The 16,451-nt window shown below is 42.8% G+C and overlaps 1 protein-coding gene across 2 annotated transcripts; it reads right to left on the reverse strand.

Annotated features, from left to right (window-relative positions):
• Positions 1 to 4,979: 4,979 nt before the first annotated feature.
• On the reverse strand, positions 4,980 to 15,081 carry RFXAP (regulatory factor X associated protein). Of its 2 annotated transcripts, XR_013923572.1 has the most exons (4): positions 14,498 to 15,081; positions 11,611 to 11,718; positions 8,459 to 8,674; positions 4,980 to 6,493 (listed from the first exon to the last, which is right to left on the reverse strand). XR_013923572.1 is itself a non-coding variant. In XM_080363251.1 (3 exons), the coding sequence occupies exons 1-3, from the start codon at positions 14,954 to 14,956 to the stop codon at positions 8,564 to 8,566; spliced, it is 678 nt and encodes a 225-aa protein (XP_080219377.1). In that variant the 5' UTR covers positions 14,957 to 15,081; the 3' UTR covers positions 6,960 to 8,563. The 2 variants fall into 2 exon arrangements, 1 of the variants encoding a protein (XP_080219377.1); XM_080363251.1 differs by lacking the exon at positions 4,980 to 6,493 and having other exon boundaries at positions 6,960 to 8,674.
• Positions 15,082 to 16,451: the final 1,370 nt, after the last annotated feature.

Genomic DNA, 16,451 nt, shown 5'->3' on the forward strand with positions numbered 1-16,451 from the left:
CAGGAAAACCTACTGCTGCCCGTACTCATCCGCAGAGCCAGCCTTACAAAATGCTGTTCACTCAGTAACCTTTTCTGAGGGGGCAGGTGAAACTCTTACTACATTTTCATGGTTCCCCGTTACCTTGCTGAAAGGGTGGAGGATTATTTCTTTCCAGGCATAACAATCCACTGAAAATCATTTTGCTTTAAGGGTCAGAAAGAGTGATAACTTCTCCAGTCTCATTCTTCCTTAGAACACACCAGAAGTATCCTGAGGAAAAAAACCTGTTTCACAGAATGTTTCTTTTCTTCTCACCCAATATCTGGTGCTACATGTTTTACTGCATAATTAGAAGAGGACGCCTGAAACCTTCAGCTCCATCATGTGTGCAAAGGAAATACCATTCACTGGAAAGACTTTCGATGTGTTTTAGATGCTGTGTCATAGCTGTTACAGGGTGGCAACTATGAACAGAGCAGAAGAATCAGGGAGCTATCAGGGTTACTTCCTTTGAATGTATCTTCAGTTGCCTGCAGAATTTGTAGGGCACAGAGGGCTAAATAATTCTTAAGATTGAGCAGTAATAGCAAGTCGTATAGGAAATTTGTAAATGTGAAGAGCCCAATTCTGTCCCCATTTGACGTGAGCAGTGTCACTGTGGGGTAGGAAAAGCTTTACAGTCTCCTGCAGCTATGAAATCCAATACTAATGTTACACAGAAAATCCAGGTGTGCCATTTACTGTTAGCAGACTTGAGAGAGACCAGTTTGGAAAAGGACATTTTCCTTAGCTCCCTCTGTCATCAGTGTCACTGTACGGAGGTACTGTAACATGGTTTTTAGTGTATTTGTTGTACACTTTCTTATAGTAGTTTCTCTCTGCTTTTCATGTTGCTCATCCCTTTGCTTTCTTAGCAGGTAAGGACGGAGAAAACCACCTCTCCTGTCCAGGATCTAGCTCTGTCCTTTATCCTAGATTCTTCCTTGCCTTTTAGGCTTAAGCCTCCTTTCCTCCTCATATAGAGAGAAGCCTAGAGGTTGCTTTTAGACATTCCCAGCATTGCCATCTTCCTCACAGAGAGCAAAGGGGGATGTTCTGAGGCTCATTGGCTCTTGGGCAGCTCCAGAACCCAGTTTCCTGCCGATGCTGCAGAGGAAAATTGGATGGCCAGTGAAGAGCAGCAGGTTCTTCTGGGACATCAGTCATTTCATTGTAAGGTTGGTATTTCAAGTAGGTGAAATATACTGTGCTCTGAGCATGCTTATGTCTTCCCGTTGAGTGTAAGGGGAACTCAGAGTCACTAGATGGCTACATTGGTTCCAAAAGTAGGTGAGGTGGGCCATAGGGGAGATGTGGTGGCTTTCCCAGCCTAGTAATGATGCTTGCTCAGTAAGTGTCTGTGTTGTTTAAATGGAAGTTGGTAAATTCAGAGAAGTTTTTACTTTCCTGTATGTCTGCTTCTCCAGTAATCCTCATACAAATAGGATTTGGCTTTGATGCAGTCCACACGTGTATTTCATTAAAGGTAGTCACCTTAATATTCCCTTACTGGTAAGTAAAGAGGCATTTCTGAGCACGATCCTTCTGACGTATTTAAAATGTCTGCATTAGGATGGGATCAATTTCAGCAAATTTAACTATTTGCTGAAAGCTAGATCGAAGCACCTGATACTAGGCAGTCAAAGCCAACAAGCATCTCAGTTGTTAGCCTTTGGGAAGCCTGTTAGCACTGTGAGCTCTTTCCTATTCTGATGGTCCCTAGGGGCTTAGTCCGCTGTAATGAGATGTTGTGAAAACACAGAGCAGCTGGCAGCTCCTTCCCAAGAGAAGGTAACAGTGGGTGAGGAAAAGAAGTATATAGGAAGATACCCTTGCCCAGATGCAGTGATAGAAAGTAAGGCTAATGAACCATTTCGTTCCCTTTCTTTTTTAACAAGGTCTTTCTTACAGGCTTATCTAGTATGTGAATTGAACTCAGTTAAAAATTCAGGGTGCTCATAATTTACGACAATGTAACTTTATATCTCACTCTAATGACTTCCCATTTTGGAAGGAGATATTTTTCTGCTGAAAGGTCTTCATGAACCTAGCAACCTGTAGTCAATTTAAAGCCTTTCAATGCACTCATTAATACTCAAGCTTTAGAGATAGGCTTCCTGAGAGATTTAAAACCACTTACAGGGAGATTACTTAGTCAAAGGCAGATTTTTTTTCTGTTTTTTGAGCCATCAGCTATTCAAACCCTCTTGAAAGTTTCTGTGGAGGAGTACCCTGCATCAGCAGGCAGCGGTGGGAGTTTGATCAGGCAGAGACATAAAGCACGTTCATCATGGTACGCAGACCACTTGTTCTCCTATTAAGTAGCCGAGAGATGACGAGTGCTGGATTGCTGCCAGTTCTTCAGCAGCACCAATATTAATGTGCCATTTGCATCCAGAGGTGATGGAAGCAAATCTGGCACATGGAGTGCACGAAGCCATTCAGCAGCATTGCTGCTCTGACAGCTCAGCCCCAAGACTGTGAGCTGTAACAGCCGATCTGGTACGGGTAGAGATGACTGGAGTGTTCAGAAGTGCAGCCCCTGCTTTGTCTCTCCATCAGAGGGTACTCCCAGAGCATCTTTACTCCTCATGAGTAGTTTATGTTTTGCCGTGCTCAGTCTGAAGGATAATGTATCAGCAACATGAAGGGGAACTGTGGCCTCAAGTAACATCAACTGGAGTTGAGGAAATTCCTTCCATGTCTCCAGCAGGTACAGTGTCAAGACTTTGACCACTCTGAGCAGCCTTCTCCGAGTGGTCCCTGCCTTGAGCAGGGCATCACATTTGGTGCCCTGCAGAGATCGCTCCCAGTTTACATTAGACTGTGGGTCTGTGCAGAGATTCAATGATAACTGGATACCACAGACAGGAGTTCTCTGTTAGTAGATGGGATTTCAGGATGAAGCATGAGTTCAGTGCAGGACAGAATTATTAGGTATTAGTGTTTCCTCAGTATGAAATCATTACTGCACACATCTCTCACTGCAAACATCACCTCCACTGCCCATTGCTTAAAATGGAGAAAATCAGGCATTTCTGTCTATGACTTTATCTAATCTGCCCTTGTTCCTCTCTGGCTTAAAACACTCACCTTTGCCTATAGGCTCTATAAACCAGAAAGCCTCATCAGTGACTGAGGAGCTGCACAACCAGCTGGATTTACAGAGGCAGGTCAGGCAGAGGCTTGATTCACTTTAGTAACTTTGAAGGGGTCTCAAGTATAAGGCAAATTTTCTTGTCTCATTAGAAACTTCTCTGGTGCAGCTATAGTGTTCAGGAATACTTGAGCGCTACATGGCGCTCGGCACAAGAAACAGTACATCCTCTGTACTGTTCACCTCTCTGGCTCCCCATACCATTGTAAAACCAAAACCAAACACAATAAAGATTAATGAGTCATAGGGTAAAGTAATTAAATACCACTTTTCAAAGTTGAGAAGTGCTTCCCAGAAGATAGATTTATATCAGACACAGGTACTGAACCTAACATGTCCCACATGCTCTCCAAGCCAAAGGCAAGACTTCCTTGCTGTGGAGAAGCCCGGAAAGCAGGCTGTTACTTGGACACCTGAACCCAAGCCCTTCTGCACAAGTGGAAACTCCACTGAAGGGGCTGAGAAGATTTTCTAGTGGACTTAGAGTTCACGGTTGGTTTGTGTAGCCAGGGGTGCCTTGCGAGGATGAAGGGACTGGGGAGGAGTAGCATATGACCAGATGTGCTCAGTGGTCATCATTGGATGTATCAAGGCAGTACGTGCTTGAGCAGCCATTGTGTTCAGTAGAGCTTTTTGCATTCACATCTAAACTAATCATCAAGACCTGTTTTAGGAGCAGCTTGGAGTACCACAATCCTTGATCTGGTGTTTCCTATAAACACAGCCTGGCTGGGTGCACCAGCCTCCCAATTAAGCCATTAGGTATGCTGGGGCAAATGTTGTCCCATGTGATCCAGGAATAGGCTCTGGTTGCATCTGGAAACTTCACTTGCAAGATTACTCTTTGCCTTGCTGCAGGACTAATGAGTTCAGTTTTGGGGAACACATTCAAGGACACTATAAGCACATCCAGTGTCTGCTCTTCAAAGAAAACTGTAGTCTGAACAGAAACTGCAGGACCGAATGACAGATTATACAGAGTGTCTAGATGGGAATTGCAACAAAGAAACTTATTTGATGCATAGGTAGGAAACTGTAGTGCCCAAAGGAAGATGGAATGAGCAGGAGCCCTCACAGGGACTCCTGACTATAAAATCGCATTTTTAACAGGAACTAAGAATGGACAAGCATCCTTCCCTGAGAACAACTAAGAGGTCAGGTCACCATCAAAAAGGGTGTGACAGAGTTGGTCTGACCTTACAGCAGAGGGAGATACGAGACTTTGGATCTGTGAATAAAAAGCTTCTGACCCTGGAGGCTCCATAGCAGTCACTGAAACAGGGATTCTTCCTAACGGCAACTCTGGGAGCACCTTTCTGCAAGGTACAGAAGGCCTGAGTGGGCATTGAGTCTTTGTTCAGCAGAGAGAAAGAGCTTTGTGTCTCTAGTGCAGACACTTCTGCAGGTTGTGCATCAGTACATAACAGTTTGTACTGATTGTCTACTAATGGGAAGCTCCAGAGTGGTCAGGAGCAGCCAGGAGCCTGTTAACCCATTCACGCCAGCACTTTCAAACAGTTGCCCAGGCGTGCCTTACAATATAACATTGCCACACTGATGGCACACGTCCCTGCCAGGGAGGTGAGGGCACCTTCACTTGCACCTGGGCCACACTTGTGAACTCGGTGCCTGTACAGACCATAAATGTAATTCATAGGCCATGTCTCTTCTGCAAGGCAGACATAACCACTACGTCCTCCACAGTCAGCTACTCTTCCATGATAGCCAATGTGAACATTTGCAGCTAATTGTGAACAGTTTTTAGATCTTCAGTTATAGTGTTTTTATTATCCCATGGATGCTGCTATTTTATATTACATGTTAGTATTCAAACAATATTGCATATGAATAGCATAGGAAGAAATAGACAAACCAGTTAATAATTTTAAATACAGACCTCATCAGCAAACCATCTCCTTGCACTTTCACAGTAGTCAGCACATCGTGTTTCCAAGTGTTTTTTTGATGCTAAACTGCGTGTTACATCTTATTAATTCACAGTTATGTCCATGGAGCTGCTTTGCAAGCAAGCGAACAAACAGATTGATGATCAGAGATAACGCACATCCAGATAAATTTTCTTCACTTACTCAAGCAATTGAGTTTTTAATTATTTATAATACATTCTAAGTACAAGTTAAATGTAGCACAGCATACTTTCTGCAGATAATTCAGTGTTAGCAACTGAATCCCTCATTTCAGTATCACCTCTGTGATGTAAATTGGGCTAAGAAGTGCGACAATAAAGTGAAGAAACAGGCCTTTTTGTGTGGATCTCTGAAGCTAAAAGGTTGCAAAGTTCTATGCAGCCAAGGGGCCAAAACAGTGACTTTGAGCAAGGTGTAGCATTTTGTGTGAAGTATCACTGCCACAATCTTGTGCAGAAAAGAACCATGAATCATACATAGCTTTAATTGTGTCACTTCTGTCTGAACCATTCTGCCCTCTGTGTTCAGAATCAAGGCAAAACATCCACAAGAAAGTATTATTCACAGTGATGTTCTGTAAAACAGTGTAGATCACTGTATAAAGAATGCTACTTGGACTCTTGCCTCTTGAGAACAAAAAAATCTCAGTCAGGAGCCTAAGAGATCAGGGCAGCTGAGTCCTCTGATCAGCCCCAGAGTACTCTATCCCATGCCCTGTCAAGAAACATGGAACAACTGCTAATCAAGTGGGCATTTTCACAAGCATTCCTCCTGCTGCAGTTGATTTGAGGCATTCTAAAGTCAACATATTTAGTCTGACATTTGAACAATACACTTTTTAACACACTCCATTTTCTTTGGCTGGAACTACTCTATTGTAAAAGGGATTATTCACGTCTTGTGTTTTACTGTTAATAAAGATATTTCTGATTTAAGAACTTGGTGTCTCCAGTTTTTCCTCTTTGGAAAGAGATTTGCCTTAGAAATCTGTAGGTTCCAGTCTGATCACCAGTGACTTTGGGAACCAGGGCATTTAAAAAGTCTTTATTCATGTAATTCAGTCTTAGGCAAGAGCAGATCAGTGATTTCACTGAGGGAGTAAAAGGATGATGCAAACACTTACAGCAGAATGTGATGCTAGACACTATGAAATGGATTGAAAATTAATATAGCATAAAATCTGCATCTTTTAAGGATATGCATCTCTTACTGTCCTCTGGTAGATTTGAAGGTTGATGAGGTCGGCTGAGCTTCTTTTTTGAAGGAGGCAGCCCTGATCATGACAGGCAGTTAACAAGCAGTGATGCTGCCCTAGGACAGAGGCCCCAGGCTGTAGACTGGGCTGACATTAGTGGGAAGACAGACTTGCAGCTCTGCAGGTCTTGAACTGCTCAAGGAAAAAAACAGATATAGTAAGCATGCACTGTTACAGAAATCAGGTTTTAAACTTCCTACAATTCAGATTTTGTTCTGTGATAACAGAAGCAAGGGAGCAGGAGACATAATGGTCTCAGAGCCAGGTGGACACTGCTGGGTTCACAAGCAGCTTGGGAATCCCACCCGACATTCTGCAGATGACACCTGCACCAGCCTGTCCGGCACCAGTACCACAAAACACCAGAAACACCAGGCAGCTGAGCCACACTGAACATCTCTATGCACAGCTCCAAACTTACCTCGTTTGAGGTAACCAACTCGTTCGGCACCATCTTAACAAAGACTCCCTGTGCCCCTTTCGCATTGTGTGGGTTGGTTGTTTTTTTAAAAAGTTTAATCAGGTCCATTCACATCAATGCTTTCATAAGCTGACCAGTTAAAACAAAACCAAGTATTTTATTCTACAATTTCAGCCTGTTACCTTTTCACATAAATTCTGACACACTGAAAAGAGTAATCTGATTTCACTTAAAACGAAAATAACTTTCTGTAACAAGTGCCTTGGAAGACGAATATTTTAATGCCGCCTAGTAAGAACTAGCCATTTTAGCATATATTAAAAAACAAACAAACCCACCAAAACAAACCACAACAAAACCACCCAAACATATAAATTTACCAAAACGAAAAAGAACAGACTTTGGATTCTTTTTTAAAGAAAAACAAAGATTTTACTCAAACACTTATTGGTCCAGAACTGTTGATACAAAGTTCTTAAATTTCTTTTTTAAAGAACAACTTGCACAATGCTAAATACAATACATCCTACTGAACATATTCTACATACATAAAGCACAGCTTGTAAAACTTTGTAAGACTAACAAATACTCCTGGAGAGATATTACTCAGCAGATCAAACTGCTGCAATATCAAAGTAGTACTTTAATAAGCACCTACACCATTCAGATAACCTCTATTAAAAATGTGGCTTAATAAAAAAATCTTTGTTTTAAAAACACAATGTGGGATTCAACACTCAAATGCAGTGTTTGAATTCTTAACCAAATCAACTGCAAGTTCATCTGAATTGGCTGAAAACCTGAGAAGTCCTGCACTAGAGCGTATTAGACATCAGTTCTCTTAATGGGAGAATTTTAGCTATATATATTTTTATAAGAATAAAAAGACTACCTGAAGGAAAAAAATGCACAATTACATTTTAGTTTTTGGATGCATTTGATAACATAAGTTAAAAGATTTAAAACTTCATTTCGTCGCTTAAAAATGAGTGATATTCTCATCCGTAATTAAGTTATATTTAATGTCTCAGAGGCTGGTTCTTACAAATAACTCCCCAAAACAATGTCCAACTCTCAGCTGCGTATGTTTCACCTCATTCTTCTCTAGAGCATTTTGCTATTTTATCTCTTTTGGAATGTCTAAACACAAATTCTTTTACATACTTTGCACAGATAATGAAACATTTCAAACCTAGTCAACTTGCAGATAATGAATATATAGCAGGAGGATCGCCTGTTCTGAGACACTGGATCAACTTCTTGATGGCATGTCGTCTTTGCCTTTAGTGCAAGACTCTACCCAACCTAAGTTTCTCGTATCCCTGTTGTTAGGTCGTGCCACAGGACTGGCTCAAATTCAGGACCTTATTTCACAACTTCCATAGAAAGTAACTGACTTCCTTCAATGATTGTCATCAAAGAGTGACTTGTTTAACAGTAAATCTTTACATAGAAAAAATGTTAATTTAGTGAAGACTTTGGTAGGAAAAGGGTGTACAGCTAAATGTTACCAATATAAAGAAATTTCTATTAAAAAAATTAAACATTAAACCAAAGTTTTAAAAATAATCAAAAAATAGACTCCTCCAGATTTGCTCACAAGTTTGCAGACGCCCAAGCAGCTCAAAACCTCAAAAGTGCAAACAAGAAACAAGTAAAATGCGTAACAGCAGCACCTTTAGTTTTTCTTTCAACACTGAGATTCTTGGCATTTATATAAAATACACATCCTATTCCTTGTTCAGCACAAGACTCCTCTGCAGGTCACCGATCTGTTCTGATCACCCGGGTGCTCCTTGAAACTGCTGCTGCCTTTGTGCCAAAGCCTGCTGACTTAACAATTGCTGTTGTTTCTGTAGGAACTGCACTACTTCTGGGCTTCTGAGTAGAGACTGCAAGAAAGAGAAAGTGGACTTTACTTTAAAGAACTCATGTATTAAATAGCTAGCGTAGTGATTATAATATTCTTCCATTAAATCAATTTGTGCATTACCCATTATTGAGGTTTAACCTCAGTAGGCAACCAAGCACCACACAGCCTTGTGCTCACTCCCCCCTCAGCAGGATGAAGTGCTGCTCAGCAATAACTAAAACACCACTCTGTTATCAATGCTGTTTTCATCATAAACCCGTAACAGCCCCATACACACCACTGTGAAGAAAATAAACTGTACCCCAGCCAAAGCTAATACACCCATATGAATGAGAGTTAAATGTTGAAGAACTACAAAATATGCTCACTAAAAACATCTAGAAACTGTTTCAAGATGTCAGCAGGTAACCAGAAGCAGCATTAATACACATCCTGAAAACAGATCTAGAATGTAAAGAATATACAGTATTGTACAAAAACCCACAAAGATAGCAAACAGGAATGACCTACTGACATACTGAAAACAAAAACTTTTCAATTGTGCTTCAGTTTTCAGCTGATTTCAATATTACCCACCGCAGATATCTCAAAAATACTACAACAAAGAAATAAAATACTGTAATTCTTAAACAAAGCTCGTGTCTGTCAGAGGTCAAGCATCTGGACAATGGTCTTAGCCATACGGTTCAGTTTTAAGTAGCCCTGTGAGGAGCAGGGAGTTGCACTCAATGATCCTCATGGGCCCCTTCCAACTTGAGATACTCTGATTCTGTGTTCACTGGGTGTTCAATAATTTCCCAACAGCAGTCCAGCCACAAGGAATGAGTTAAAAAACACCTCTGCCTTCAGTCAAAAGACAAAAAGTATCTAAAACAATCTGCATCTGGCTCCTGGCCTGAAGAGCTGCACTCTGTGATCTGGTTGTTCACCCTCATGCCTGCATGGTGGCAGCACAAGTGTTTCTAAGGTCAAACAGTGCCATCAGGTTGAGAATGGATCCTTCCAAAAATTAACACAGGAAAAAAGATATTTTTTCTGCTGAATTAATTTCCTAGACTGCTTGCTCATTATGCATGGTCACTTCACTGATGCAACCAAAGAGGTACTCCAACTCTGTAATCCAGATCTCCATCCAAAAGGACAAGCAACTTCTAGGGCAGGGTCTAGAACCTTATGCACTGCAGAGACTGTAACTGAAAACAGCCATTCTGCATGTAACTCACACCTACAGCAGCACTTAACAGGCCAGATAAATTAATCAGTCACTGAAAGAAGTTACTAACAATAAGCATGCTCACTGAACAGGTGCACAGCCACATTTTCCTTACTGTATATTAGCTTTATCAAGTCACTTCACTGCACCGGGTAGTTCTGCAGTGAGCAGCCAGTTCTTTATCTGCTGCTGTTCTATAGCACTAAGGTGCTCCAGGCTCTCCATCCACAACTTGCTGCGTCTCATCCCCTTGCCTCTGCTTTCTACACCTTTACCGTGCAAGCTGCACATCCAGGCACACATGGGCTGCCACAGAAGCCTCTCCTCACAGAGATGAACCCCATGCAAGAAACTTTTGAGCAAGCACAAATGACTTGGCACTTCTAAGTGATAACTCTGCAGGCAGCTACCAGTGACAGGCAGTAACTTTCACATGCAGAAACATAAGGTATGGAACAGCCTTGGATGCAACAAGCTGTGAGAGATCTTTCTGGGTCATCATGTATCCTTCAGGCCTTGTGTTGTGTAGATATGCACAAAACAAAGACAAAATTCTAGAAGAAACAATGCTGAAAGACAGAAACTGAGTCAGAGCAGAGATAAAGAGAAGCAAGAACCAAATCAAGGAGAATCTGAATCTCACTCCCCCAGAATACTGCAAGGAAAACTCAATTCTTGAAGAGGCTTGACATAACTCTGTGCAAAAGCCCTCAACATCTACTTAAAGAGCTTCTGGTTGCTGTACTTCTAGAAGAAAAAATAATGTTTCGTTATTAAGATACCTTTCATATTTAATGAAAAGCCACATGAACAGAAACAGGAAAGGGGTCAAAATTCAGTAAGCAGGACAAGAAGAACAACAGATAACATGAAAAATAAACTCCATAGTTCACTACTTTTTTTCTTGTAAAAACTGAAGGCCTACAGATACCCCTCTGAGTTTTAGACATAATGATTAAATAGGTGCTATTACTGAGAAAGAATTCAATAAAGTAACTTGATATAGCTGCATACTTAAGACTTCAAATTTCTGAACAAAGACTATAGCACTTTAATGAGGATTGTTAAATTGCTTTGCATAGCTAACAAAGAGAACAGACAAACAGTCCTTTGGGAGGAAGAAGACTGTAAAAATCAATAACATAAGTTGTAATGCTGAAGCCAAAGGAGCAGTAAATACAAAATTATTTCCCTTAATTGTGCTTAAATCTTTAAATATGCTTACAGGAGCAACAAAAGCACTTCAAAATTTACAATGCATGCTATTCAGGCAGACTACAAATATCACAAGTGATACTGCTTGCTTACACAGTTTGCTTTATCAACAAATACATACATAACTACAAGTGTGATATGATATGTCTACAAGTTTTAAAACACACTACAGTAATTAAATCTTACATCAGGCCTGAAGTCCATGCATTGTTCTATCTACAGCTTTACAGAAAGTTGGTTGAACAAGTTAAAAGACACCTCAGCTATACCATAAGCACTATTTACCCTAAAGAAATAACCACATATATTTAGTTAATGTGGCAGTGATCATTAAATTTAGTCATCTCAGTGTTCTTCATGCAGAGGCTGAGACACACATCTGCTCTGCAACATATTTAAATTTGAAAATCTGCACATGCAGTGTACGATCAGTAAAATAATTTTCGTCTTTCACAAGGCTGACAGTTAACACTGTTACACTGCCTTTACATATTTGAGTTCAAAACCTCCAAGAAAACAAAACTTACCAGCCTCTTTTTATTCAATACTTGTTCTAAAAGAGTAGGTCTTGCTGGCCGATCTCCAAGGGAACCTGTTCTCTGTTTTGTAAAAGACACTGAACCTTCAACACTATCCTGCACATTAAAGAAAATAAAAGCGAAGTGAGCCTATAAACCGTGATATAATGATACATTTAGTTTTCACCATACGAAAGTCCCAAGAATAAAGAGGGTTTGCTTTATTAATCTGCAGAGGAAAACAGCAGCAGCAGAAGGGAAAATATTTGTTCAAGAACTGGCCGCTTCTTTCTGCATTATTTTCACTATTTCATCAGTCATAGTGAAGCAATGCAGCTAAGATAGTTTTATAAATGGCAAAACTAAGTTCCTATAGTGAGTTAATGACTTGAATTTATTTGATTAAATTTCCTAAAAATGAAGTCATTTACAACATCTCAATCTCCTGATATTTAACACTTGCAACTGAGTAGGAATGTCAATAATACTTTTAATAGCAAAACAAAACAGAACACTATTATGAACTTGACAAAGCCACAGGCAAGAGACAGTAAAATAACATGGTTTTTATTTCTAAGTTTATTCTGTTCCTTGTACAGTGGGTCTACAATCAGCTGTAAATATTCAGAGTTTGGAAAGTTTCAACCAATGTTGAATCTTACGTGTATTAAATTAACAACTTACTGACACTTCAATCTACCTGACAAGGTTCAAGCAAGAACAACAAAATACCCAGTATCTTCTACTTCAATCCTGTCCACAGAAGTGAAAAATGGAACTCGTATTAGGAATAAAACTCTGATTCCCACTGAATATCCTGATTTCTTCTGCAAGTTCAGGCCTTAATTTCATAACATTCACAGCAACCTGCACTTGCAGAAACTGTGAGAAGTGAGCCCACTTTTTTTCCAACATGCAATAATTGCTATTTCATGTTACAGAACAAAAAAATCTTAACCCATCACTACATGAAATGCAGCAACTGTATACTTCTCACATACTTTTCCGAGCTAGCACAAGTATTTGTGTAGACGCATCATGAACTGAGCCTGATGAATTCTTAGGACACGGGAATCTTGTCAGTATGTAAACGCAAAATTCACCCTTGAATACTGTATGCAGCTTCTGTTCTCTCTCTTCTGTTCTAAAAGAGAAGTAGCTACTAGAACTAGAGCCAGTCCACAGAATGGCAATAAAGATGATAAAAGTACACAGCTTTTTACTTGGAAACAAGCATGCTATGCCTTTTCACCTCAGGAAGGAAACAACTTAGAAGCAAGCCTATCAGAAATTAGTTGTTCACTGTTATCTTCTAATGTAAATGCTAACTGGCTGTTAACTGGCATTAAGAGCAGCCAGGTTCAAAAACAAGGAAACATACAAACCAGGTAGCAGACCTGAAGAAACTATCAGAATGTAGCAGATTGTGAGAGTTTACAAGGGTTCAACAAAAATCAAAAAACGTACATGGAACAGACATCACTTAGACCTACAAAAACTTCAGAAAACCCACATCTGTCTCAGCAAGTCTTTTAAGCTGAAAGAAGCTGGGAGAATATTCCCCAGCAGCACCACAAACACTTGACTTTTTCTTACATGTCTGCTTCAGGGCAACTTTTACAGCTAGACAAAAAAGGCTTCTTTGGTGTGACACTAAATATGGTTACTATTATATTTATATGAAAACAGAAAAAGGAAAGTTTTTTGGTGGATGGTTTGCAGTTAGATCAGCTCCCAGTCACACAACTCCAGAGGCAACTGCGTTAACAAAACAGGATTGCTTTTAGCAGGAGCACCCATCTGCCAGGTAAGATTTTTTTTTTCTTCCAACAACCACTATCATATACTTGTCCCTTCGAGCACAAACTATCCAGCATCTTCAAAAGTGAAACCATTTCCTTCTTTCTAGGTCATTTAAATAAAAGGTCTTAAATGCTGACTCAGTACAAGCAACTATCAGAAACCGTGTTATCTTGGCTGAGTCACAAACTGAAGAAAAAAAAATATCTAAAAAGTTGAATGTTAGCACCAGTTCTATCACTGGCAGTATCTCCCCATCTAAACAATACGCTAAGTTTATGAAAGTAAGTATGAACTATCAGTGGTCTAAATATTTAGCTGCCATTTAATGCAAAAAACCAACAAGGTAAGTACCTTGAAGAACCTACAGAATAAAATCGGATACCTGACGGCCTTTGTTACTTTAAACCCTCACATTTCAGTACCAACTGAGCAAGAAGACTGACATCTTAGATCTAAACTTTCATGTTTACTCCTGTGAAACTAACACATGTTGCACAGTGACATCTTTTAGCAAGATCTTTTTTTCTTGGAATCTGAAACAGTTTTAAGTTACTATAGTTTATGTCAGAGAAAAAAAAAATATTTTAGTACAGCCTGTTGCAACAGCACAAGGGGTAATGGTTTTAAACTAAAGGAGGCGAGATTCAGGTTAGGCATGAGGAAGGAATGTTTTACAATGAGGGTGATGAAACACCATCCCAAGTTGCCCTGAGAGGTGGTAGATGCCCCATCCCTGGAGACATTCAAGGCCAGGCTGGAGGGTGCTCTGAGCAACCTGATCTAGTTGAAGATGTCCCTGCTCATTGCAGGGGGGGTGGAGTACATGACCTTTTAAAGTCCCTTCCAACTCAAACTACTCTATGATTCTATGAAATGGGGTTCACTCTCGCGCTAGGGCTGTCCTTTGCTGCCGGAGCCGGAGATTTCTTCCCCCTCCCTTGGGCAGAAAGGTCCAAATCCCTCCGACAGAAACCGGTTTTTCACGAGAGGCCCCTGCTCCCAGGGGACCACACGGCAGCCAGGCTGCCTACCGGCTTCACACCCGCCGAGGCCCCGTTAGCGGCCCACACGCTACCCTCGCCCGCCGCCTCACCTCGGCCCGCGGGCCGCCCCCCGCGGCGGTCGCCGCGCCGCCCCCCAGGGCCTGGTCGCTCTTCTTGCGCTTGTACTTGTCCTTGTAGATCTTGTTGCGGTGGCGCTTGCACATCCAGGGCTTGCGCTGCTTCACCACCTGCGTGGTGGTCTCGCTGCAGCCCTGGTACGTGCAGCTCTTGCAGCCGCCGCCCGCCGCCGCTTCGCCTCCCGAGGTTGTCGCCGTCGCCGCCGTCGCCTCCTCCTCCTCCAGCTCCTCCGGGCTGACCGTGCTCTCGCCGCCCGCCGTCTCGGCCTCGTCCCCCGCCTCGGCTTCACCGTCGCCGGGGCCCCCCAGCTCGTAGAATAACATGAGGCCGCCGCTCCCGGGGGGCGGCAGCGGCGGGTCGGCGCCCTGGAGAGGCAGCACCCCGCCCGCCGCCCCGGCCGCCGCCACCTCCTCGCCGCCGCACGGCTGCATCACGAGCAGCACCAGCTGCTGCGGCGAGGAGGACAAGAAGGCGGTGGAGGAAGCAGCGGTGGGGCTGTCCCGCAGGGCTCCGCTCCCCGGAGCCGCCGCCTCAGCCGAGCCCGCTCCGCTCCGCCCCCGCGCGCAGGCGCCGCCACGCCGCGCGCACCGCGCATGTGCCCGCGGGCCGCGCACGCGCCCTGGCGGCCGGCCGGCCGGCGGAGGGGCAGCGCCGGTTGAGAGTGCTCGTGTGCGAGGCACGAGGGGCCGGGTGGTGGCCGCGAGCGCGGCGGTGCGGAGGGGAGCGGGCCGGCCGCAGTGGCGGCGCCGCCGCCTCATAAACAGGGTTCTGGGGCTTTGCCGTGAGGCTGCGCCTGCTCCAGTAACGTGAAACCCGCATGTCTTCCCAAGTGCAAAGAACCCCCTTGTGGCCATGTCACTGTTACCAGTGCGGTTTGGCCCAGCCAGCCTGCTCAGCCCCTGACCTGCTGTGGACCTGTGGGGGCTGCCCGGGCCCAGACTGTACAGTTGCTTCTGATCTTCGCAAGTGCTGTCCCTGCACTGCGCGTGTCCTCGCTCTTCAGCCATTGCCAGCTGGAAAGTGGGGACATGGGTGCAGTTTGGCCTCCTCTCCCTCATAGCCTTTTTATTGCCTCCAGCCTGCTGTTGCTTTCGGAGCTTTCAGCCTGCTGTTCTTTCGCCTTTTTTTCCTTCATTTGTGTATCTGTCCTCTCACTGGATCACTTGTATGTGACTCTTTTTCCCTCTTACAAGGTTCATCTGAGCAGCTGAGACCATCTTCACCCAATTTGTGCCATTACAAACATCTATTCTACAATGCAAATGAATGCTGTATCAGTAATCTTAGCCATTTTTTCACTCCATAAGCCAGTCTGCCTTTTTTTTTTTTTTCTTTTTCAAAGGTCTTAACGTTTTAATCCAAGAATAAATGCAATTATCATGCATACCTTCAGTTTTCCTTCTACTTCCTCCTTCTGTCACAGGAACTGACTTTTCCTCCCTCCTGCGGAGAAGCCCCGCTGATCTCCCATCTCTGATCGCTTGCTGTTTGCTCCCCTTAATTTTTCTCACCTCTTTACTCTCCATGGATTCTTTCTTTTCTCATTGCACTTGTTGGTTCACCCCATGTTAAAGAACAGGGCTGACCTGTTTGTTCTCTGACCATTACCACATCTCTCTTTTCATATCACTAAGACAAGTGATTGTGCTGTTCATGGTTGCAGCCATTCCGTTTCATCCTTGACCATCTCATACTACAGTTCTCCCTCATTTTTCAAAATATGAGGTGGAATAGTCCTAGACAAATCACAGTGAACTGAGTGAACTCTGTCCTCATCGCCTTTGACCCACCAGTCGCCTTTAACATGGGCGAGATGACTGCCAGCTCTGCTGTTTAATCTGGAATTACAGACTGTTTCTTTTTTGTCTGTGAGGACTTGCTTTCCACACACCTCCCTCAGCATCTTTTCATCTCTGCCACAGCCAT

The sequence above is a fragment of the Nesoenas mayeri genome (genome assembly GCF_963082525.1).
Source record: "Nesoenas mayeri genome assembly, chromosome: 1".
NCBI lineage: Eukaryota > Metazoa > Chordata > Aves > Columbiformes > Columbidae > Nesoenas > Nesoenas mayeri.